At 39.7% G+C, this 23869-nt stretch overlaps 1 protein-coding gene across 3 annotated transcripts in view; it reads left to right on the top strand.

Moving 5' to 3' along the window:
* Nucleotides 1-2955: 2955 nt before the first annotated feature.
* Nucleotides 2956-23869, top strand: part of reps2 (RALBP1 associated Eps domain containing 2) — a 29509-nt gene continuing 8595 nt past the window's right edge. Inside the window, exons 1-17 of one of the 3 annotated variants that reach the window (XR_001424124.1) lie at nucleotides 2956-3425; nucleotides 9590-9713; nucleotides 10406-10554; nucleotides 11745-11853; nucleotides 11953-12059; nucleotides 12154-12295; nucleotides 12389-12452; nucleotides 13410-13581; nucleotides 13653-13712; nucleotides 13912-13990; nucleotides 15129-15203; nucleotides 15746-15794; nucleotides 16546-16682; nucleotides 16957-17018; nucleotides 17101-17190; nucleotides 22191-22285; nucleotides 22387-22479. Coding sequence is in view for 2 of the 3 variants with exons in the window: in XM_015027281.1 (XP_014882767.1) it covers nucleotides 3246-3425; nucleotides 9590-9713; nucleotides 10406-10554; nucleotides 11745-11853; nucleotides 11953-12059; nucleotides 12154-12295; nucleotides 12389-12452; nucleotides 13410-13581; nucleotides 13653-13712; nucleotides 13912-13990; nucleotides 15129-15203; nucleotides 15746-15794; nucleotides 16546-16682; nucleotides 16957-17018; nucleotides 17101-17190; nucleotides 22184-22285; nucleotides 22387-22523 (1838 nt within the window). In the remaining variant the exon portion in view is untranslated. Of the gene's footprint in view, nucleotides 3426-9589; nucleotides 9714-10405; nucleotides 10555-11744; nucleotides 11854-11952; nucleotides 12060-12153; nucleotides 12296-12388; nucleotides 12453-13409; nucleotides 13582-13652; nucleotides 13713-13911; nucleotides 13991-15128; nucleotides 15204-15745; nucleotides 15795-16545; nucleotides 16683-16956; nucleotides 17019-17100; nucleotides 17191-22183; nucleotides 22286-22386; nucleotides 22524-23869 lie in introns of those variants that run through there. The other 2 variants (XM_015027281.1, XM_015027335.1) reach the window with 2 other exon arrangements.

Below are 23869 nucleotides of genomic sequence, written 5' to 3'. Positions count from 1 at the left end.
ACATGTGTGTGTGTGTGGGTGTGGGTGTGTGCGTGTGTGGTGTGTGTGCGTTTGTTTGTAATACCTTGTGGGGACCATTTTCTTGACACATACAATGTTGTGGGGACCCACTGCTCCTTGTGGGACCGAAGCCTGGTCCCCACAAAGGGAAACGCTGTTTTTGGATCAGGGGTCAGATTTAGGACTAAGGTGTGAATTGAGTTTTGGTTAGGCTTAGGGCTAGGATAAGGGTAAGCTTTAGGCTGTAGAAATGAATGGAAGTCAATGGAAAGTCCCCACAAAGATAGCCACACAAATGTGTGTGTCCGTGGTGTGTGTGTAACCCAGAGCTCCACACCTTTTCACAAAAAGTTGCAGTACTCAGCTTGTTTTTTGGAAATTACATCCCATCTCTATCTAACGAAGTAAAACGTTGGTTTGCACACAGCTCGATATCTTGAGACTCTGCTTTTTTTTATTTCTCTCTCCTGCCAGAGACAGGTTGTACTGTTCTGGTTCTCCTCTCTTTTGTATTTCTCTGTTTCAAAGCTTAGACCTCACTATTTCAGTGAGCTCTGCAGATTCAAAACAACCAACTAAAAAAAAAAAATGCTAGACAGCAGAAAAATCTCAGTGACTCATTAAAATCTCTTACAGCAAGAGTTATGTAAATGTAAGGTTAATTATCCATCCCACCCTGATGGCTTTGTGGTTAATTTTTCAACTACTTTATCGTGATTTCTGCTTTTCGGCCATTAAAAGCAATCTACGTTGACACAGGGGCCCAGTTTCTGCCTCACAGGCTGCGTTCCAGCGACAGCAGACTATGAGTGTAAAATTCAAACCATAGTTAACCACCAAACTGTGACCCTACAATAAATGACCTTTGCTCCTATAATGTTTTACGGGAAAACAGGAAACACCCGGGAATGATGAAGCAGTGCGAACGTTTTTTACTGTACTTGTATCATTTTGAGTTTTACGTCTTGTCACGTTCCAGATACAAACTTTTATAAGGATTTTATGTAATAGACCGACACAAAGTCGTGCGTCAGTGTGTGGAAGAAAACTCAGATTTGATGGAGAGTGAACATTAGATCTCAAATCTTGCCACAAATTTGAGTTTTTGACTAAAATAAGCCATAATTTGCCTTTTAATCTAAGATATTTAATTGTATCTCTGGCATAGGTTTAGTGTTGAGTTTCATCCAAACGTTTTACCACAGGGGCAAGAATTGTCAGGTTGGAAGTAATCACAAAAACTACAGTTTTTTTATGAATTAAAAATTAATTTTTGTATAGTAATCGATATAAAAAATTTACAATAATGTAATGAAAGGAGTAGGAGGATTTCTGGTGAAAAGTGATCCGTAACTGACAACATAAAAATGACTTGTTTAAAATAAAGGACAAATAAAACACAAAGTCCCAATTCTTTTTTTTTCTTCATCTGCATTTATTGTGTGTATTCCCAGCAATAGAAACAGGATGCAGGTCATTCTTGAGACAAAACGTCCTGCTTTATTTAGCCCGGTGTAACAAACAGGCGAGGTCAGTTCAGCTCTTGAACATAAGTCACTGAACGTTTCCGTTCTTTTTCACATTCAGGTTTAAATGAAAGCAGAAAATGTGGTTAATAAAAGACACATCTTGGGTTTTCCATTTGAAGCAGATTTTAGTTTGTGTACATCCTTGCGTCATGAAAATGTCATCCAAAACTAGTTTTCTAAGGAAGCTGCCTGGAAAGCTGAGCTATATTTTTGCCATTTTTTGTCAATTTGATTTTCTTCTGGGTTTGTCCTGTCAAGCTTCCATATTGTCAAATATATTGTTATACAAAGTATTTTTTATATATATATATATATATATATATATATATATATATATATATATATATATATATATGACAGATATATATATATATATATATATATCTGTTATATATATATATATATATGACAGATTTTAAACTGTCACATGAATGTTTATTGGTGGATAGTCTAAACTTCAGCTGGCTATACATTAACGTTTACAGTTAAAAAAAAAATGCATTTTTATCTCTCTTTTCTAGATTAAACCAAAGACAGGCAGTGTACTTTTACACTGCAATACACAATCACCCATCCACACGCACACACACACACACACACACATTCATACACCGATCTTCGTTTGGTGTAGTGTGGTGGGCTCCAGCCAGCGACCTTCATGATCACATGTGACTCATCTTCTCTCCTTGTTCTCAGTGTTTGAATACAATTACTTACAAAATACAAAATATCTTTTAGAAAATAACGGTTTGTTAGTTAGCAAACTTTAAATTATTATAGTTTGACAAGTTTTCAAGTTTCCTCTTAAAATCTATATTGCAGGTTCTGTTTCTCTTTAAGTTATGATTACAATGACATAGTGGACTGCATGCCAACAATCTGGCTAATAGAATCAATTTGCATCTGTTACATACCACATTATTTTTAATTTTAAGAATTATGACTTTTCCCCCTTTTTTTACATAAAGCAGTTGGTCACCTCACTGCCTCCCTCTCTCTGGAGAATCAAGCTCGTGTCATAGCAAGGTATACATATATTTGATTGTTTATTTAGGTGTGGCTAAAACTATTATTTTTTTCTGCGGGTTGCCACTGTAAGAGAGACATGACCAATAATCATTTTTTTAATGTAACAAAAATACTCAAAAACAAAAGTATCTCTATTACTTTGTGCAGGGGAAAGGCAAATAAACAAGCCAATATAACGATGAATAATAATAATTTTAAAAATTGCTTAAACTAAGTCATATAGATTGTTTTCGGAGGGCATCAGGGGAACAACATGAAGAAATTGTTATTTCTATCGTCCTTCATATTTTCTTTGCATATCAGAGTGAAAATACACGTCAAACACAGTACTATTATGAATTAATACACTTTAAAATGTGTACCATTGCAGCAGAGCAAAAAAAAAAATCCTTATGTTGTCGGAGGAAAAAAATAAAAACGGACATTTATTTCCTGTGCTCTGTCGCCCCCTTGAGGCACAGAGCGGTATTGCTACAATCGGCCACAATAGGCGGTGGGAGTGGACAAACCCAAGCCGAGCCAGCAGCTTGGCAGTGCGTCTTCACGGGGAATCACTCTTGTTTGGTGCTGATACCTTCCGTTGTTCGCCAAACAGGAGCCACTTACTTGGAGGAAGGATGTATTGATCTGTTCGCCCGCAGAGTGAGCGCTTCCCCCAGCGGATCCCTCCATGCGTCACCCCCTGGAATGGATCAGGAATCCGCTGCGGCGTCTGGGGCCAGTTTGATCTCCCTGACCGAACATGAGCAGAGGTATTACTCAGGTCTCCACGCTCTGTGCCAGGCTGACGCTCCGGCAAAGCTGTCGTCCAGCAAAGTGGCGGAGCTGTTCAAGGCGTCTCAGCTACCTCCAGAATCCCTGCATAAAGTGAGTGATCACATGTGGAGGTGAGAGGGGCTGCGGCTGCATTGGCCAGAGGAGCCCGGAGCTCTCCTCTGTTACATGATGGCAAGCTATGCGCTCAGTATCCATGTAGGTTTTATAGGTGATGAAACAATCGAGGAGCCCAGTCTGTCATCACAGCCAGGCATCTGGATGAATGTCTTCACTATCAGCTGCTCCTCTCAATTCGCAGTCAGATGTTCAGGCCTTACGTTTTTGCTTTAATTTGTGATGTTGAAGGCGATTCTGCATAGGGCTGGGCATTTATCGGGTCTTTTGTCATTTATCGAAATAAATTTCTTATCACGATAAGAATTTTGTTTCCTCGTTGTTGATAAATTCCAATTAACTTTAGTTTTCTAAAAAAAAAAACGTATTGTCTGGGATTGATAGTTTCACTATTTTTTCCCATTGTTTGTTCAACGAAAGCATCAATAAATACCAATAAATATGCAAATATAGTTATGGGCTGTAGTAATACAGATCACATTTCTTTACGTGACTGGTGTCCTAAAAAAACAATTTACGTGACAAATGGGAATGATTTTCAAGAGCATTGTTTGTGTTTGTGGGGCAGTAATTGTTGTGACACCCAGCCCAGTCATACAATTATTTAAAAAAAAAAAAGAATGTAATAAACGGTACTTGTCAGTTTTATCGTTATCACAACAGTACCGCAAAATATCATGATTAAATTATAAGTTGGTATCGCTTACCTCTAATTGTGCATGTGTGAGGGTCTGGACTGAGCTGATACTGGTATCAGTCATAGGAATCAGGGCTTCTGTCCCTTTAAGAGGCCTGCAATTTCTCACAGCTCTGTATGTGAAGCCTGCTTCTGTTGAATGAACCATCTCGGAGAACATTGACCATGGAAATTTATTACTGTCATATTGTTATTGGGAGCTGCACAGACTGATGCTCACAGCCTTATGTTATATCAAATGTAACATTTATGATTTTGAAATTTGTGTAAAGGCCCAAACTTTTTGTCACATTACAAGCGCACACCTTGTTGTATTTCATCGTCATCACACGTGGCAGACCAGCTCAATTGATAACAATAGAAGTAAAGTGAAAAAAAAAATGATTACATGACTTTAGGAATTTGTTACACATACAAAAGCTGAAAAGTGTGGTGTGCTTTTCAAAGTTACATTTACAATTGTTAGCTAATTTGCGTGTCTTGACGTCGTTAACCATTCTTCTTTAAATGGAGTTGATGTCCACAAACATCAGACGGAGACAGATTTCTAAGCATCAATTTTTATTTATTTATTTATTTATGTGACAAATTCCTTATTGGATTTTGGTCTGGGCTTTAACTGGGCCATTTTAACTAATGATTACGTTTTGATCTAAATCCTTGTCCTGCTGGGAGGTGAACATATTTTCCTCTAGGATTGCGCTTTTTGCTCCCATCAACACTGAGCAACTTTACTCTTCCTGCTAAAGAAAAATAAAACTTTGACTCTGAGGTTTTAACTCATTCTGTTGCATGAGAATGATACAGTGACATGATATTTAGAGCTTGCAACACTTTTCAGTTTTATTTGCAACAGGAAAAACAAACATAAGTTTATGGTTGTCACATGATGTGTTGAAAAGTTCAAGGGATGTAAATACTATTCTAATGCACTAAAAACCACAAAAAGTCTTTTTTAAAATAGCAAAAATCACATCTTGTTTGTCGTTTACCCAACTTATTTTTTGATGTTGTATAAGACAAATTTTAAAGCCTGATCCCTTGGTTAAAACACATCATCAGATCCTTTTGCTGAGCCATCACAGAAACAAAAATAAATAAATAAAAAATGTTCCTGAGCCCCGATGAACACAACGCAGCATGTTGCTGCCGTTTCATGCCCACACTCTGTCCCAAAAGGGCCGACACTCCCATTGTGTGTCTGTGTGGGTCTCAGGAAGTTTGGCACAGAGCTGCGCTCGCTTCCTTCCTGTCCGGCCTGGAAAGCCGCCACCTCTCGGGGGTGCAGCAGAGTGGGGGGGGGGGTTATTGACACAGAGCCCTCTGAGCCGCCGCTCGGCCCTGCTGCAGGATGCCTGCAGGATCACTCTTGTACTCGATGCGTTCTTCTTTTCTCATCGTGTCGCGGAGGGTTACCTCCTATCTGTAAACGCCCAGTTTGTAAGTATAGTTTTACATAAATATTTAATACTCTGTTAGGACATAAACAAATAACCATTTTTGACAGATCCTGTGTGAATGTTTCATGACTGCTGCACTACGCCAACCCAGATTACTGAGGAAGGATCTTTTCTGTCCGAGTCGTGTTCACAGCTGATAAGTGGAAAGGCATGACACTCCCTCCCGCCGCGGGGAAACGAGCCGACATGCAGACGGACTTTGGGTCCCGCTGCTGCTGGCTGAAGTAATTTCATTATTTTCACCTCCGACCAGACAAAAGATCCCCAAAGCATTTCATCAGGGCAACATAATAACATTTATAACGGCCAGGGTGTGTGTTTGTGTGCGCGCTCCAAGGCATGTTCAGGTAAAATACCGTTGTTTAGATCGACAGCTGCAAAACTGGTCTGACTGAACGAGGTGTGAGTTTAGTTCTGGTGGTTTGATCCTTTTGCTGTGCTTGACTTAAATATGCATCAGTAAGTCTTTATGCAGTCATTCAGTTCCAGCAGTTTCCAAAATACAACTTGGACCTCTGCTAAGGGTCAAAAGATAAGTGTAAAGGGGACCCTTCTATCTTATCTAAGGTACTTCTTTGGAGGGAAAATATGCACGAAAAATATTGATTTTTTTTTTAAGCGGCAGCATGATGTAAAATCAACTCTTTTGAGCTTTGCATCATGTTTTAATGTTATTCCCTAATCAAAAACAGATCTGGAGTGTTGCCTTGATTCTTTCATGCATGTTTGAGAAGTCCCTTAGTCTCCATGGCAACCATTCAGCAGTGCAAAACACCTGGGTGGGTCTAGCTCCGCCTTCGAGGATGTAGCTCCTCCTCTGAGGAGTTTTCAAGCTTCAGAGCTTCCGCCTCACAAAGCGGCCGTCCACCGTGACTCCTCCACTCAGCTCCTTCAGACTAGCCAGCAGCAATTAGCAAACACCTGGTGGAACTGCACATCTGCTGAGCTCATTATAGGAGCTGCTGTGCAGTGAAACGCTGGTAAAGCGGTTAAAGGGTTAATAGAGGAGCCATGTTGTGATGACTTCCCGAAAGTTCAGTTTCAGAAAGAGCAGGAGCTTCTTAAAGAAACAGAGGCCCAATTTCAAGGCATGAAATCACAAAGTCAAATTTTTTTTACGTGATTCTTGACATGTAGAGCATTTTTATACATAGTTACTTGATTGTGCTATGAAATGATACTAAGTGGCTGGAAAACACATAATACTACTTCCTTAAAGGTTCAGAGTAATTGTGCCATGCATTTAATCCCAGGATTATTTTTCATTAAACCAAGATGTTTCTTTCTAATAGTAGGACATCACTTCAAACTTTGTAAAACCATACTGAAAACTATTAATTAATTAAAATAAATAAATAAATAAAAATCAGTTTTCATGTACATTTTAATACAAAACAGGATGTCAAAAATTAGTTGTACCCATCTCATTCAAAAATCGGAAAACTCTTTATTGGCATTACCACAATGGCACCCTAATCTTTAGCTCCCTTCTCAAATTCTACACTGATATTGAGAAGAGACATGTTGATGAAATTAAAAGACTGAACGATTCCTGCTGAAGTTCAGGAGGTTAGTTTTAAGTTCTGCACCATATGCTGTTTTATGCCTTCTGTGTGGTTGCCAATGGAAAAGCTTAGTCTGAAAAACAATTAAGGGCTTTAGCTGAATAAAGGTGTTTAAAAGGCTTCCCTCTGAGTTTTTGGAGGAGGAAAAGGACAATGCTGCATGTCTCTGGCAGCTTGCAGCATTTCTTTCATTGAAAAATCTAATGGTTTCCTTGTGTTTGAATACATGGGTGAGAATTGCAAGTTGTTGTTTTTTTTAATGCCAGTATTTGGTTATGAGTAGAATAAGAATCTAAAGCTGCTTTCTACACATGTATCTTATATGAAAAGCTCCATGAGGCTTAGCATGTGAGGACATGGATATTTTGAGGAAGTTTTAGCTAATTTGTTCAACTTCCTACCTGAAATTTAATCCCAGCCTACTTCCATTTCATTCTCTTGTTCTTAAACATTCAAAGACTGAGACAACGAATAATTGTCAGCAAGTTTGTTTTTGTTTTTTTAAGAGCTCAATTGTTAGCTGGGTGTTAGCTCAATTGAGCTAACAATTGCTCAGTTGAGCAGTTGTTAGCTCAATTGCTAGCTCAAGGAAATCTGTTGGTAGATTTCATTTATTGGGAGCCATTTTACTGCAGTAAACTATAGTAAATAATTTTTAAATTGGTTGGCTGTCGAAACAGGAGCAGGAGCCACCTGAGCAACTAGCTTGTGCAAATGTTCATCAGAACGGACAGAGCTAACACAAGATATTAGCATTTAAGTCAATATCTTAAGCACAGTAAAATAGTGGCACTTAGCTTAATGGTTTGATGTGTTGTATTACACTGTGTAGTGTTTTCATAATTGCGTACCAGCTGAAAGGTGCTACAAATAAATAAAACTGCCTTGCTTTGGCTAATAGAAGATGCTAAAGCTAGCTTGGAATATAAGGTGTAATCTTTTTATTTTTGTTTTAAAACAACAGAAAATCGCCGTCGTGCAGTGACCACTCTCTCATGTCATGACAGCAAAACTAAGACGTATTTTAATGCTGTTCTAACATCTTCCTGTATTGTAGTTCGGAATCAGCCAAAACTAGCACTAGCTGTTCAAACAAAAGGCTTATGGACAACAAAATAAAGTGATGGAAATGTAGGAACCAAACTGCTGGGGAACATTTAGAAGGGAAGAAGAAGTGGACTAAAACGTTGGCGTTGTGCCATCGGCCATGAATATGTTTAACCTCCTCGGGACACATCAGGGACTTGTCAGTCTGGTTTGTCAAGGCCTCAGCCGTCGCTCCTCAAATAATCTCCTCATCAGTCCTTCTCACACAGGACTGATGTGTGTGTGTGTGTGTGTGTATACACACACACACGCAGACTTGGCCTCCGCTGTGTGTTCCGCTTCTGACTTGTTTTGGATGCCCTGTTCTCTTAAAAGCTGTTGTATGAATACAATGCAGGTCAAGCAGAATTAATCTCTCAGGCCGTCCTGTACTCAACCGGACCTTTAACGTCATTAGGCAGGAAACACAAACTGTCTGTTCATCTTTGCATAAAAATAAAGTTTAAAGAAAGAAAGCAGTAATTCTGTAGAATTTTTTTTTTTTTTTTTAGGAAGAATTTTGTTAAAGTAAGTTTTTTTTTAAAAGTTATTTCTAATGATGAATTTAAGTGTTATGTAGCGAGGGAGCTAGAGTTGATCTGTTGTTGCCACAAGAAAATGGATGCCCTTAAATATGCCTTTCTGTTTGTTTTGGTGATAAAAGTTGGTTTCAGTTTTCAGACAGACTGGGCTTATTTCAAACACTTGTTGGGAAGTCTTCAACAATCACAAAAATGCACATTACTGTCCGTCATTTGTGCTACAATAGAATTCTGGAACAAGGAGGAAAAATTAGAAGTTTATGGTTTTTTTAGGTTGCTGTGAACAGCTATGGATTATGCTTTTATTTCTTTATTATTTCTTTTCTGAAATGAACATTTCTTTAATGAGCTGAAGTACTTGCATGAAAACTATGAAAAGACATTTAGTCATTAGTGTTTTAGTGTTTCTTGACCGCCCTACATACACCCTAATCTTCTTTGCTCCCCTCAAAGAGGCCATTGTCCCTCTAATCATGAGTGCAGCATAAACCGATCCCTCTGCGCTGCTTATCCCTCACACACCTTTTGCTCTGCCTTTATTCTGCTTCTACAGCCTGTAGTTTTTAACTACCCCTTCATTTAATCCCAATCTAAAATAACCACAAATCCCTAGCCATACATACCGTATACATCCAAACATACATATGGTATACTGTAGTTTTTACGGTATAACCAAGCATAAAAACATGCTTTTCACAGTATGCTTGCCCAAGCATTTATGCTAAAAACTCCATTTTGTTTTCATTTGAATTGTCTTTATTATTATTATTATTATTTCTGTCTTTCCCAGGTGACAGAGGTGTGTGGCGCAAAGCACCTGGGTTACTTCGGTACAGCCCAGTTCTACATCGCCCTGAAGCTGCTAGCAGCCGCCCAGTCCGGTCTGCCCGTCCGCCTGGAGAGCGTAGCCGGCAGTAAGTGTTGTTGTCGCTCCGAGAGAGAAGGCGTCTTACGGGAGCAAAAGGGGATCAGGAGATTATCTTAACGTGGCGGGATTTCGGTCTAATCTGGATGAAAGGGGGAGTTGCTTGGCGAACGCTAAGTGGGTTTGCCCTCGTTTGAAAATAGCGAGCAATCAGTCACACCCCGACCGCAGAGGGAGGGTGTTTTCCTTGCAGCATCACAGAGATTTCTGGATTATAAGGGGAAATGAACACACATACAGGAAATCAATAAACAGCCCAATTTGTTCAAAATAGTGAATATGTATTATTCCTAACGGCTCAGTGACTTATTTATCTGTGTAATTGGAATAAATGTTGTTTTGTATTTTATACGTTAAATGATATTATTTAAATTGGGGATTTTTTGTTAATTTTTTGTTCTCAATGTGAGACGTTTCAAAACTTTTTTTATATTTTAGTTTATCTTGTCCCTGCTGTAGAATGTGGAATACTACCAAAAGACTTTATTAATAATATTTAAAAAACGATTTCATGTAATAGTGAATTGAAACTGTCTCCTTTAGTTCATTTGTATTATTTTTGTTTCTAAATTTTGGTGCTGAGCTGGAAAAGTTTGAAATCCTACCTTGAAAATGCTTAGAAAGTGCTTGAACTTTGCTGTGGGGAAATGTGTCCGAACCCTGCTGACGCTGTCTCTGCAGATCTACCTCTGCCCAGATTCACTGGGCTTAAGAATGAGCCGGCTCCTCCTGCCTCCGACCCCCAGGGGGCGCCGTCTGGTTCTGTGGCCTGGAACGCTGCGGACAGGAGCTCCTTCAGACACCTGGAGGCCAATGCAGACAAGAAACCTGTAAGCAAATATAAAACACGTACTGCCGATGACGGCCAAACACAGATATATTTACAATCAACAACATATGACTTTAAAATCGTTACTGCTTTATATCTAAACAGTTTTACAGCCAAATCGTTGGGGCCCTGTTGGGTAAAAGACTGTTAAGCTAGCCTGCTGATGTCAATTTTGTGTTTTATGGCTGGATTTGAACTGTTCTTTTTTTAAGATTTGAATACATTTCTAAAACAAGTCTTTTATTGTGCAAGTTTAGACTTCCTCTACTCTACACAGGGTCAAAATTATACATATAGGCTCAATGTAGTGAATATGCATAAGCTTACTGAAAGCTATCAGTCATCATTGTGGTCGAGTTTCTTTAAATTGCCTAGACCCAGTTTCATCTCACTGCAAAAACACAAAATGTTAACCAAGTATGTTTGCAGATAGTTTCTAGTGCAAATTTCTTTGTATGTTTGAAATGAAACAAAACTGACTTACAAGTAGCTTTGTAGCAAGATTTTAGAATTTTTTTAAGCAAATAATTCCTCAATATTGTTGAAAAAGTTCTAGTTCCACTGGCAGATTATTTCACTTATAACATGGGGAAAATGTCTTGTAATAAGCGGTATAATCTGCTAGTGGAACTAGAACTTTTTAATCAATATTAAGGAATTACTAGTTTAAAACAAGCTCCAACGCCTTGCTGATAAGTTAGTTTTGTCTTATTTCAAATTTACTAAGAAATTTACACCAAAAATACTTAGTAAGATTTTGTGTTTTTGCAGTGTTCAGTAATTTTTTATTTTTATTTATTTTTTACCAAAAGAATATTTAGTCCAAAAAATAGTTAAGCCATTATGTTAGGACGGCGACGATATGTTAGAAATCCCTCCACTTTTGACCCTGTGTAAAACTAAACACACCGCTTATAGTGCTTTCGCTGCTTCACTTGAAAACACCCACAATCCTCCGCTGCGTCACCATCACAGTCACAAATATGACACGGTCAAGCTCCTCCCCCTCCAGGAACACAAACTGTAACAAGATGTTAATTAAAAATGGTTGTTATTATCGGCTATCAGACCGATACGATATGTTTTATCGGCCTGGCTAATGTTGGCCGATAAAAATACTAGAAAAATATCCCAAAGTGAACCATACGAGGGGAATCTTCACTCAGTGTTTTGTGCTGCTTCTGTCTGAAGGAGCCGTGGTCTCCACCTCGATCGCCGTGCAGTTCGCCACCTCGCTCTCCTCTGACGTATCGCAGCTACCCCTACTCAAAGCAGAGGAACGGCGTGGATGCACAGATCTGTGAGACAGCTTTCTTCTAAAGTTTCTTTCTATCAGACGTGTGCAATCAGTCGGTTTCTGTGTTTTGTTTTGGGTTTTTTTCCTCTCCTCGTCCTGCAGCCTACGACGGCAAACTGTCGTCGCGGTCGATCGTTCAGCTGGAGCAGCACTCCTCGCCCGGCCACTATGTGAACAAACCCGCTGCTGAACATGCAGCCGTGGCTCAGGTAGAGTCCGTTTTTTCCTTTTTTTTTCCACTTTTAAATAGCAGCATTATAGCATCTGTGAAGTTTGACTTCACAGTTTCACACATCTGCTCAGGCTTCTTCTGCAGAGAGACTCAACCAGCCGGCCACGCTGAGCTACTCTGACGACGACCCCTGGAGGATCACAGCAGAACAGCTGGACTATTACACCAACCAGTTTAAAACCCTCCAGCCCGACCTGGGGGCTCTAATCTTAGGTATGGACTAAAACCAAACATTTATGTCTAAAAAGCGTTTCATGAGGCTCTATTGTCTCTCGTTTGCTTTTTTTATTTATTTATTTTTTTTAGGAGCCGTAGCGAAGAACTTCTTCACTAAATCCAAGCTGCCTATCCTGGAGCTCTCCCACATTTGGTGAGTGCTGACTCAGTGCGCCGCCTGTCCTTGCTCTGCCCTTGAGGTCACGTTGTGTGTGTGTCAGCTGAGTTTGGCCTCTGAGGCACACGGAGCCCTGGTTTAGAAAGTGTCAGGACAGGAAGTGCACTCGTCCTCCTCAAACTCGTTTCAGCGCCTGGCAAAAGGATCGGCAGCCCCTAGACGTTTTCCACATTTTGTCACATTCCTGCTTCATTGCATCTGAATGAGGTTGCATGTTTTCTTTTACTTTTAATCCTAACAAAATATGAGAGATTTAGGCATCATGGAGAACAGCAGACGGGTCAGAGAACGTAGGTTTCTGTTGTGGGAGTTAAATCACGGAATGATGCAAGTGAGGAACTACTGGGTGTTTCATTTTGGGTTTTTAACAAAAAAAATTCAGGGTTACATGTGTAAATAACTTTAAATTGATACTTTTATTTTGTTGTTTGGGATTCTTCTTTTTTTTCTTTTTTACGTTTCTGCTTAGTAATTCCTATAAGAAAATTATGTTTTAACTTTATATATGTGGATTTATGTTGAAATGATGCAGCAAATTATATCCGCTAAAAACATACATAATGCTCTTGAAAGACATTCCCATTTGGAATACACTTTTTTTAGGACACCAGTCACATAAAAAGTGTGATTTGTGTCATTAAGCTGCACACATTTAATCATATTTTTAAATGTTTTGGCATTTACTCATATTGTCATTGAACAAACAGTGGGGGGAAAAAATGTTAAATTTTCAATCCCGAAAATACGGACAGCTTTGGGTTTTATTTAAACATCATTAATTGCAATTTATTGTGACAACAATAAATCAAAATCGAATGATAAATGATACGTTAAACTTTCAGTCCTCAGTATCTTTGCAGAAGCTAACAGTTGTAAGTTCCAGGTGATTTTTCTCGTCTTTTCAAGTCTTTCCATTCCGTCTTTCTCGTTAAGGGAGCTGAGCGATGTGGATCGGGACGGAGCACTGACCTTCGCCGAGTTCTGCATAGCCTTTCACCTGATTGTGGCCCGGAAGAATGGCTACCCGCTCCCGGAGAGCCTCCCCCCGACCCTGCAGCCGGTGCCAGATCAGCACCAAGACGAGCGGATCCCCGACACTCCCAAGGTAGAGACGATTCCCTGCGACGTCCGGCTCTCGTCCCGCGCGGAGCTCTTTAAACTTTACTTTGCCTGCAGAGTTCGGAGCCTCTGATTGTGTTCGAGGATGCAGAGCCGAGGTCCTGTCAGGTGGTAAAGGTAAAACACTTTTTAAGGATGCTGATTTTCTTTTTTAATTGTGGCCTGTAGAGGGCACTAGCAAGCTTAAGAGAGGAGATTCTGAGTGTGGGTTGCAGCATGTTGGCTCCAGGGAGAAAAACCTTTTAGTTCCTTAAATGCACTGCACTTAGAGAGAACGTATCGGTTTTGTCAGGCATCTGTCCTGTTCTTTGTCTAGGATCCAAACAGCGTAGCAAGGCTTGACCCAACCCTGGCCTCAAGGAAAGATGATCTGCAAGAGGAATCCCTTATTCAGGGTAAGTATTGTCTAAAATGTTCTTTTTTATTATTATTCAGAGACTGGATTTGGCAAAAAAAAAAAAAAAGCTCTGTAAATGTTTACATGGTTTGTGTCCAGAATGTGTGGGGTCTGCAGACATGTTAACTACCATGTTTTTTTTGTTTGTTTGTTTGTTTGTTTGTTTGTTTGTTTTGAGGGAAAGTCAGCCCTGATGATCCTCTCTACCACTGTGATTGTTCACTGCAGTCAATGTGCATAATTCACTTTATCAGAGAAAATATAAGAATTCATCTAAAATTGAATAAATTTGTCCGATTTACTGAAAGAGCTGCACACTGGTATTTTTATTGTTCTTTTTCTGAGCTTTATTTTCCTTTTTTTATTTTCAAGCTTTAGATGAGAAACGTTGAAAGTCAGAAGCAACAAATGGGTTGTAGTCAGTCCGTCAGCTTTATGTGTGGCACATTTCAGCAACAAGGCAGTTTAAAGTACTTTGTTTCACAAAAAAATAACACAAAAATGAAAGGTCATAACAATTGACAATTATTATGAAAGGTCATAACAATTGACAGTTATTATTATTGTTGTTGTTGCTTTAAGTAACTAAAATGCTGCCAAACTGGTGGCGTGCCCATAGTTCTTACTCTTTGCCATTTATTATTTTTAAGCTTTTATGAACTGTGGTAAAATCTTAACTTGCACAGGTTACTAAACAGATTGTCGCTAGGTAACCAAGGAGTGAGTGAGTGAGTGAGTGAGTGAGTGAGTGAGTGAGCGAGCGAGCGAGCGGATTCTGGATCAGAGTTCAGTGAACTTATTGAATATTCCATCAGACATATTGATAACATGTCGATATAGATTCTTATTGATTGAGTACCAGTCATAGCGATTGAGTCGTAAGGACTTGCCAGATCTGAGCAACAGATTTGTGAATCAGTGTGAATAATTTTAAAGCCGAGTTTTATTTAAAAATTTTGCCAGAAAACCATTGAAGCTGTGTGGGTTATTTCATCAGTCAACCTTAAAAACGAATGGTTCAATCAATGATTTATGCATGCAAAACCCTGATCGGTATTTTATAGTGCACAAAAAAATGTGCCGTCATTTCGTCACTGAGCTGATGAAGGGTTTATTTTGTCTCGCCGTCCCTGCAGACGCGAGCGTGACGCATTTGGGGTCGTCTCGAGAGAAACCCACTCTACAGCTGGGAGCGTTTCCTGAGAAGCCGGGTAATAATGACTTAAAAAAAATAACAGGGTTTTTCTTTAAATACTGTTAAATATTAGTCATATGTAATATTCTGTAAATTGAATTTTGGGGGCCCGGGGGGTTACACAGCAAAAACAAAATCTTACCAAGTATTTTTTGGTCTAGTTTTTAGTGTAAATATAGTTTAATTGAGATAAGACAAAACTAACTTACAAGTAAATTTTCAGCAAGATACGGCAGCTTGTTTTAAAATCAATAATTCCTTAATATTGATGAAAAAGTGCTAGTTCCACTGGCAGATTATTTCACTTACAACATGGGGAAATTTTCCTAATACAAGTGAGAATAATCTGCCAGTGGAGGCATCACTTTTCCATTATGGAAGCATTTTGCCGATACGTCTTATTGTTATATTTATGAGTGCTGATTATGAGCAGGTTTGACTGAGCTGCCTAACCCCAGCGTTGGCTGGTGGCTGAAGCAAAGTAACTGCTTCTCATTAACAAGCACTTAACCGAAACTGAAAGTGTCACCGCTGTGTTTCTGTTTCATGTCGCCTCAGAGCCGCATCAGGAATTAGACCCGCAGATGAGAACAAAAACAAGACAAAGGTAACGAGAAAATTAGAAAAATGGTTGAACTTTTAAAAGAAACACACTTGAACTTTTTCACACTTTTTTTTTGTCATGTTACAACCACAACAGAATCTATTGACGAAACCCATTACCAAACTGTTAAAATGTCAACAAATAGCTGCCTCTGCATTCAGCGAGTCCTTCTTACAGTTAAATATTACTGAACGTCTTTTCATGTTGACCTGATTTGGCACCGTACAGATAAAAACGACTTTGATTTGACTGGTACGCACTCTTGAAGCAGAGGTCTGCAGCTTTTAACAATCCAAAGAGCGCTCACCACACGTCGCCTTCCACGCAGCTCCTTCAGACTAGCGGCAGCAGCAAATAGCAAACACCCGGTGGAAGTGCAGGTCTCGTTATACAAGCGACTTCTTAGTCAAATGCTCTGAAGAACGATGTTAAAGGCTTAATGGAGGAACACTGTTGTGAAGAGCTCCTGTCTCTTTAAGAGTAAAAGCTACTTAAAGAGACAGAACCCCAATTTCAAGGCGTTAAATAGCAAAGTCAAATTTGTTTTAAGCCATATTTCACCAATATGTACATATACAGCATTTTTATAACAACTGAAGGTAACATAGTTACTTGATTGTCCTATAAAATTACTACTGCCCCTTTAAATGACGATTTAGTTCAATCTGAGGCCATCCAGACACTTGTTGGTGAAACTATTGAGACTATTTCGTAGGTTCACTCGTCGTCCGGCTGTGCATTTGTCCGCCTGCAGGTCGTACTCCAGCACTTCCATCGACGACGCCATAAAGAAGGCGGAGGAGCCGCCCACGCCTCCGCCCCGCCCTCAGAAGACCCACTCCAGGGCCTCCTCGCTGGACCTCAACAAGCTCTTCCAGCAGGGCGCTCCAGGTACGGCCTCGCCTGGCTCCGCCCACAATGTTCCCCCTGCCGACACGCGGAAGGCGAAGCGGCCCTGTGCCGCACTATGCCCGACTCGTCAGGTTTTCACCAGCAGTTCTCGTTTCGAGGGGACAAAAGCAGAAGCGGTGATTTTTTTACTGCTCCGATAGGTGGAAGTCAGGTTCTGGATGTGAAATAAATGTTTTATTTAATCCTGCGTCCTGAGAACAAAGACCTTGAATGTGGAGCTGAGCTCTTCTTTGGTTTTTTTCCTTTTTTTTAGGGGTGAAAAGCGGATGGCTGCTGCCTCCTCCAGCTCTGCCTCCGAGACCGTCGGCCTCACAAGTGAGTTCCTCGGTGCCAATGTGGAGATTCTTTCTTTTTTTTTTTTTTTTTTGAATCAGAACATTACATTTTCTCTTTTCAGGTTCCTCATTTCCTCAAGGTGTCGGAGCAAGCTTCCCAGAGTAAAGTTCAGCAGCCGAACTTTGCTGACTTCAGTCACTTTAGAGAAGAGGTGAGTTTTCAAAAGACCTCATTTCTCAATAAGCCGGATTCGGTTTTGTTTTTAAATGGAGCAAACGGAACCGGAACCTGTTTCTGCACCGCAAAAACACTGAAGCTTACCAAATATTTCTGGTCTAGTTTCTGGTGCAAATATCTTAGCGCTTGAAATGAGACAAAACTTAATTACAAGCAACTTTTCAGCAAGAAATATGAGCTGGTTATAAGTTAATAAAAAGTGCTGGTTCCAGTGGCAGATTATTTCACTTATAACTTAGTTAAAATAATTGACCAGCTGAACTAGTACTTTTAAAAATCAATATTAAAAGATAAACAAGCTCATATATCTTACTGAAAAGTCACTTGTAAATAAGTTTTGTCTTATTTCAAATTTACTAAGATAATTGAACTAAAAGCTGGATCAAAAATACTTGGTATGATTTTGTGTATTAGTTGTGAGCCTTAATCATCAAATTTAACGGTTTGGGTGTAATTAATCTGGATACTTGATTTCCTTTTTTTTTTTTTAGCTGAGTTACTGAAATCAACTTTTTAAGGATATTTTATTAAACATGTTTGCTGATGATCGCCTCATGTCTTGGCTAAAGTCAGCACTCCTCACCCCGGCATACCAAACCACAGGAGACGCCAGGCAACAAATGAGTTACCCATTACTCACCTGAGATTCAGGCTGCCTGACATCATCGTAACTGGCTTCATAAATTTCTTCAGTGTTTAGGAGATGAATAACTCCAGATAAATTTTCCCCCCGGGTCAATCGGCGAGCGCGGCCTCATCTGTTTATCCCATCCGCTCGCTCGTGTTTTCCATCATTCTCCGGGTTTTTTTTTTTTCCCATTGTGAAGTGTACAGGCTGCGGCCTCCGTTCGTCTCATTTAATCCCGACTTTCTTTAGTTCCCATGGAGACGGCTTCGCTCCTCCACCGTACAGCTGACGTTGAGCTTCATAAAAGCCAGCCGCAGCGGATTATCCCACAGATTCTTGTACGCTGTGTGTGTATGGTTTTTTTCACTTGGTGAGATAAACTGTAACCCGAACCGGCCCCGGGCCCCGAATCCTCAGAGGGAAATAAGAGATGTGGGAAACAGGCAGGTAAATCCGAGAGGTGCTGATGAGTTTACAGCCTCACGTTTGGTCATACTAAATCCTTTATTCAAAAAAAAAAAAAGTCCAGTCCATACTTTCTAAAGCTCCTTCACATTTCATCCAGGTCTCTAAAGTGACCAACAGGTTTGTACAATGGAATATTAATAAAAAAGACAAAACTACAAGAATAAAATCATAAAAATATGATAATAAAATCATAATATTATGAGAATAAAGGTATACTATTCTAATTTTATTCTTGTAATATTATCACTTTATTCTCTTGTTATTGACTTAATTTTTATATTATTTTGAGTTTAGTTTTGTAATATTATGACATTGTTCTTGTAACATAACTTTATTCTCATAATACTTCGACTTTGTCATCATGTTATGACTTTTTTCTCGTAATTTTATTTTATTTTATTTTTTTTAGTTTTCTTGGCTTGGCCCTGATACTCCGTCGTAAAACCCTGTTATGGTCACTTTAAAGATTAACAATCTGGATGAAATGACTTTATTCTCGTCATTTTTATTAACTTTTATTGTCCCGCTGTGCAGACGCTGCGATTCTGAAGCGGTCGGATTCGGCCATCAGGACTCCTAATGTCATCAAGTTTGCACACTTTTCAACTGCAGATGATCGATAAGATGAAACCTCGCAGTGCCTTTCAGTGATATTTATACCTCCTCATTTTTTCACTCAGAGCCTCAAAGTGTTTTAATGGGATTTCATGTGACAGATTGACACAAAGTAGTGCATAATTGCGAAGTGGAAGGAAATTGATTCCAGGTTTTTAACATTTTCCACAAAAGAATATCCTACAAGTGCACTGAGCAAACCCTCTTGGGTCCATATTCTGTAGAAAAACCGTTTTTTTCTGTTTAAATTTCGGCCCGGACTTTGGGCCTCTCTAAAACATAAATACGCCCTGATCTAAATCCTTGACAACTGACCTTTAAATGCATGTCTACTCCAACACGCCTGAATCATCTCTCAGAATGTCCTCATGTTGTGCAGAAGCCTGGTGACGGGCCCGCTCATTTGACTCAAGTGTGTCCAGAACTCTGATGCCTTTGAAAATGCACTTGGACTGAAGTTGGACCATGAATCTAAACAATTGTGTTCCATGTCCTCTGATCGGGTTTCATCCAGAACCTTCCTTTGTTCTGCTCCATTCTGCTTCTCATTCAGTCCAATCAGCTTGGACTGAACGAAAGGAAAAACATCATTGTTGGTTTAACACCACACACACACACACACACACACACACTTCATTTTGGATGCAGGCCGAAAAGGTCAAAGTTGATCCTCGTGTACCCAGAGCACATACCACAGACTGACTGCTCCCTCTACAGGAATTGGTGCAAACTGCACTTTCATAAAGGTGCATTGGAGTAAAACAAAATCTTACAAACTATTTCTTTTCCAGTTTCTTCTAATAACTAATTCTCAGTACGCTTAAGATAGGACAAAACTAACTTACAAGTAACTTTTCAGCAAATTGCTAATTTCACCAGCAGATTATTTTACTGATAACAAGAAATATTTCATGCTAGCAGTGAAATAATCTGCCAGTGGAACTACTTTACTTTTATTTTTTTTTAACAATACTGACTTAAACAATCTCTCATATCTTCCTGAAACGTTACTTGTAAGTTAGTCTTCTCATTTCAAGTGTACTGAAAATGTTTCACTAGAAACTAAACTAGAAATAGTTAGTGGGATTTTGTAAGTTTTGCAGTGCGACTTCTTATGACAGAGTATTAAAGCCACACCATGAAAATAAAAACATCATCAAATTACGAGAATAAGGATGAAATGATACAAGAATAACACTTTATTATCGTACTAGTTTATTCTGGTAATATTATGACCTTATTTTTGTAATTTTATTTTAGTTTTCTTCTCTTTATGGCCCTGGTACTCCATTGTAACTAAGATAACTTTTTTATTTTTTTATTTAGGAGTTTCTGGGCTAAATAAGGATCTTTGTCACATTTTTCAGAATTTTTGTCTGTAAACTTCTTTCCTCCTTCAAAATTCACTTTATGCAGGAACGTAGCATCAAACACCTTCAGGTTTTTGGTTGAAACGGGGAAAAATCTGTAGCTGTTGAGGGAGCAAGGTGTTATGTGAAGCAGACTTTTTTTTTTTTAATCTTCAGTTTGGAGGAGCTCTCTTGGTTTTTGCACCTCATTAGTCCAGCTGACCTCGGCTGCTTTTTAAAAAGCGACTCCTCTCACAAAGTGACAGTAACGGCACAGCCAGCGGCTGTGACCTGTAACTGAGGCGACCACACATGCTGCCCCTGGGGCTAATAAAGCTCCGCAGCTACTGCACCAACCGCTCCGGTGCATTAAAATGTTTCCAGGCTGCGGTCGTGTTTCACATGCAGTCAGTGGGAGAGTCGGCTGCATTCTCTGCTTAATGTTTCTTGAGGTTTCTTGGGTGCGTTTAGGAGCAGAGTCTGTTTTTTTTTAAAAACCTTTTGAGAATTTCAGCCAGGTCTAAAATGGAGGCAGCAGAACTGAACCTTTAGATTGCAAGTGCAAACTCCAGGGCTGGGGGCCGAATGCGGCCCGCCAGCGCTCTTCACACGGTCCTCTAGATTCTGGAAGAAACACAAACACAAGATAACAACTGTGTGCAAATCAGTCTGTAATGATTTTTGTGGAAATTCACTAAGAATCAGATTTTTTCATACTGATGCATAATTGTTAGTTTATTTCTAATTTTCTGGAACAAAAAATTATAAAAAGAAAAACAAAAAAACATTGGATTAAAGTGATGCTAACTTCCACCTGTAGGTGGCAGCACCTTTTACCTCTACTACACCGCTGCCTCAGCCTTACTTGAAGTCAATTTATAATCTGAGATCGATGTGGAGAGCAAAAAAAAAAAAATCACATTTAACCATCAAACATATCACAAAATTCCCTGCACATATTTCTAAAGTAGCACCATAAAATCAGTCATTTTGACTGCAAAGAAAAATCATTAAAAAAAATCACAAATTCCTGGAGGGAAGAAGTATTTATTTGTATATTTTTTACATTTTTGTTGAAACGGTCAGTATGTCATGAGACAGATAATCTGTGAAAAAAAATCACGCTCCTCTGCCTTCTCCCAGTGCTAAGCAGAAACAACCAATCAGAGCCAGGAGGTGGGTCTTAGCGTTGTCAATCACCTCCGTGTGACTGCTCAGTCCAGTTGGGATCATGACCACTGATAACGGTGGATAATTGTTTTTTCTGCAACGATACGTTGTTTAGTGCGTACACAAGGTTGACTGACTGGGAGCGAAGCAGCTCAGGGAGGAGGCGGTGGAGCTCAAACTTTCACAGATTGTGTCGTATAATGACGACACGAAGTGGTGACAGTTTTAACAGATGTGGAAAAAAAAACATATTTTTTTTAATCTTGCTTTAACGGGTTCATCAACACTGACAGCTGAGTGTGACAGCCGCGGTTTAGATGAACTCGCCCTCGGACAGAGAAGAAATGAAGAAGTAGGACGCGTGAGGCCCTTCTTTACACTTCTGCACTGTTAACCTCTGCTAACTGAAAACAGGTGGCGATAAATCAAACATTGCGTCTGCAAGAGAAGAATGGCTGAAATGCAGCAAGTAGGTGTAGTAAAAGTAAGTTAATCCATCATGGCTGCCCTCCTTCCCCAAAGCTCCTGGAGAGCAGTACATCACCTCCCCGGTCTTTCACCCCCGCTCCCCCATCCTGCAGGGAAGGTGCTGACTTACCGCCGGTCGGAGCAGATGCATTTCATCCTGCCTCTTTTATAGCCGCGCTCTCATGTCGTCTTACCCTATCATGACATCAACACTCCTGTCCTGCAGAAAGAGTCCCTCCATCATTTTGCTTTCTCCTCTGTGGTTTTTGGGGGGAGGGTTACAGGAGGAGAGCAGCGTGAAGCTGGAAGAGCAGGGTCCGGCCTCCAGGTTTGGACTGAGTTCTGAAGACCTAGGAAGCGCTTCCCAACAGGTTGCAAAAAAATAACATAAAAAGAGACTGCACTGGTTTGTGTATTTTAGTGTTGTGTTTCAGCTGGGAGGAGCTGATTTATTTTTTTTTATTTTTTTCAGGACGTCTCCGGCACGCCTCACGGTCAGGCGCCACAAAAGCCAATTCGGAGGAAGTACCACCCGGAGAGCCAGAACCTGGAGACCGGAGCGCCGCCCCCTGCCATGCCGTTCCTACCGCCTGCCAAAACCAGCCAAAAGTTAGTGACGGATTTTCAATGCTGATGCTTTCCCCGATCCAATCAGGCAGAAGTTTGATGTTTGAGAAGCGGTAGCGAAACTTTTGTCTTCCACAACGACTCACGACTCTCTGATTTTTCCACATTTTGTCACGTTTCTACCACAGATTCAGTGTGAGTTGGGATTTAAAGTGACTGGCTCATAGTGAAGTGGAAGGAAAATTATATCTTTTTTGTTTTGTTTTTTTTTTAAACTATTCCTGTGTGCACATTACAGTGCCTATAACAATTATTCACCCCTCGGATGTTTTACTCTTATGATTCTGTTTACAAATCAGTCATAATGAACAAAATGTGTCCCTTTTCACAATAAATTACAAAAGAAACCAGATGGATATAGATCTATACTCAACTGCAAAAGTTGAGTATCAATGACTCAACTTTTGCAGTGATAAAGTTGAGTCAAACTGAGGATTATGTGATAATGACATGTAGACAAATAAGTTTGAGTTCCTCAAGAGTCAAAACAAAAAAAATCTGTCAAAAATTGTGTTTTTGTGACCTGAATGAGTAAATAAACCTGTTTGCCGTCGTGTTAACATGCAGATCTTGTTGCGCTGCCATCTAGTGCTCGAAACACGAATTGAGCCAAAAATACGTCCATTTTTTCACATTACATTTAAAATAAATGAAACAAATAAATACGTGATTTCCAGCAATAAACAGAAATATTGTAAAACTGCAGAAAATGTGTTAACAATTTTAACCTTTTAATTGCAGTGGATTTACCTTACTGTAATAAAATGTGAATACTTTTATTCCTGTGGAAGAATCCCACATTCAGAATGAATTCAGCAGAATGACCAGTTCTTTACTTACCGGCAACCAAACAGAAATATGACTTAACATACATGCCCATTTCTGTTAGCTACTCTCAACCATGGGAAAGACAAGAGAACATGCTGTGTAAGTGAGGCAGATGTGTGTTGAGCTTAGAAAACAGCTGCTCCCATATCCACATTAAGTGTGACGGCTGCATAATTTAAACAAACTGGAAATGTGACAAACAATCATGAATTTGAACCCATGTTTATGGGAGGCTTTTCTTGCCTAATAACAAAGATGTTACCTTTCTAAGACACCAGCCCCGTTTAATCCGCTTTAACTGAACTCTATAGTTTGCTGTTCTAGAAAGTCCAAATTGTCTGGGCCCACCTAAAAACCTATGCTTTGGTTTTGATAAAGACCGCTCCAACAGCAGGAGGCGAACTATAGCGCAGTGCATTCTGGGTAAATACAACCAAAACAAACTCAAGAGTCTAGTGTTGGGGGGGGGGGGGGAAATGGCCCCCCGCCTTTTTCAAAAC

Source organism: Poecilia latipinna, unplaced genomic scaffold, assembly GCF_001443285.1.
Source record: "Poecilia latipinna isolate Pla-1442-1.1 unplaced genomic scaffold, P_latipinna-1.0 Scaffold7, whole genome shotgun sequence".
Taxonomy (NCBI): domain Eukaryota; kingdom Metazoa; phylum Chordata; class Actinopteri; order Cyprinodontiformes; family Poeciliidae; genus Poecilia; species Poecilia latipinna.
The sequence above is the reverse complement of the archived record's forward strand: the minus strand, read 5'-3'. Positions and strand labels throughout refer to the sequence as shown.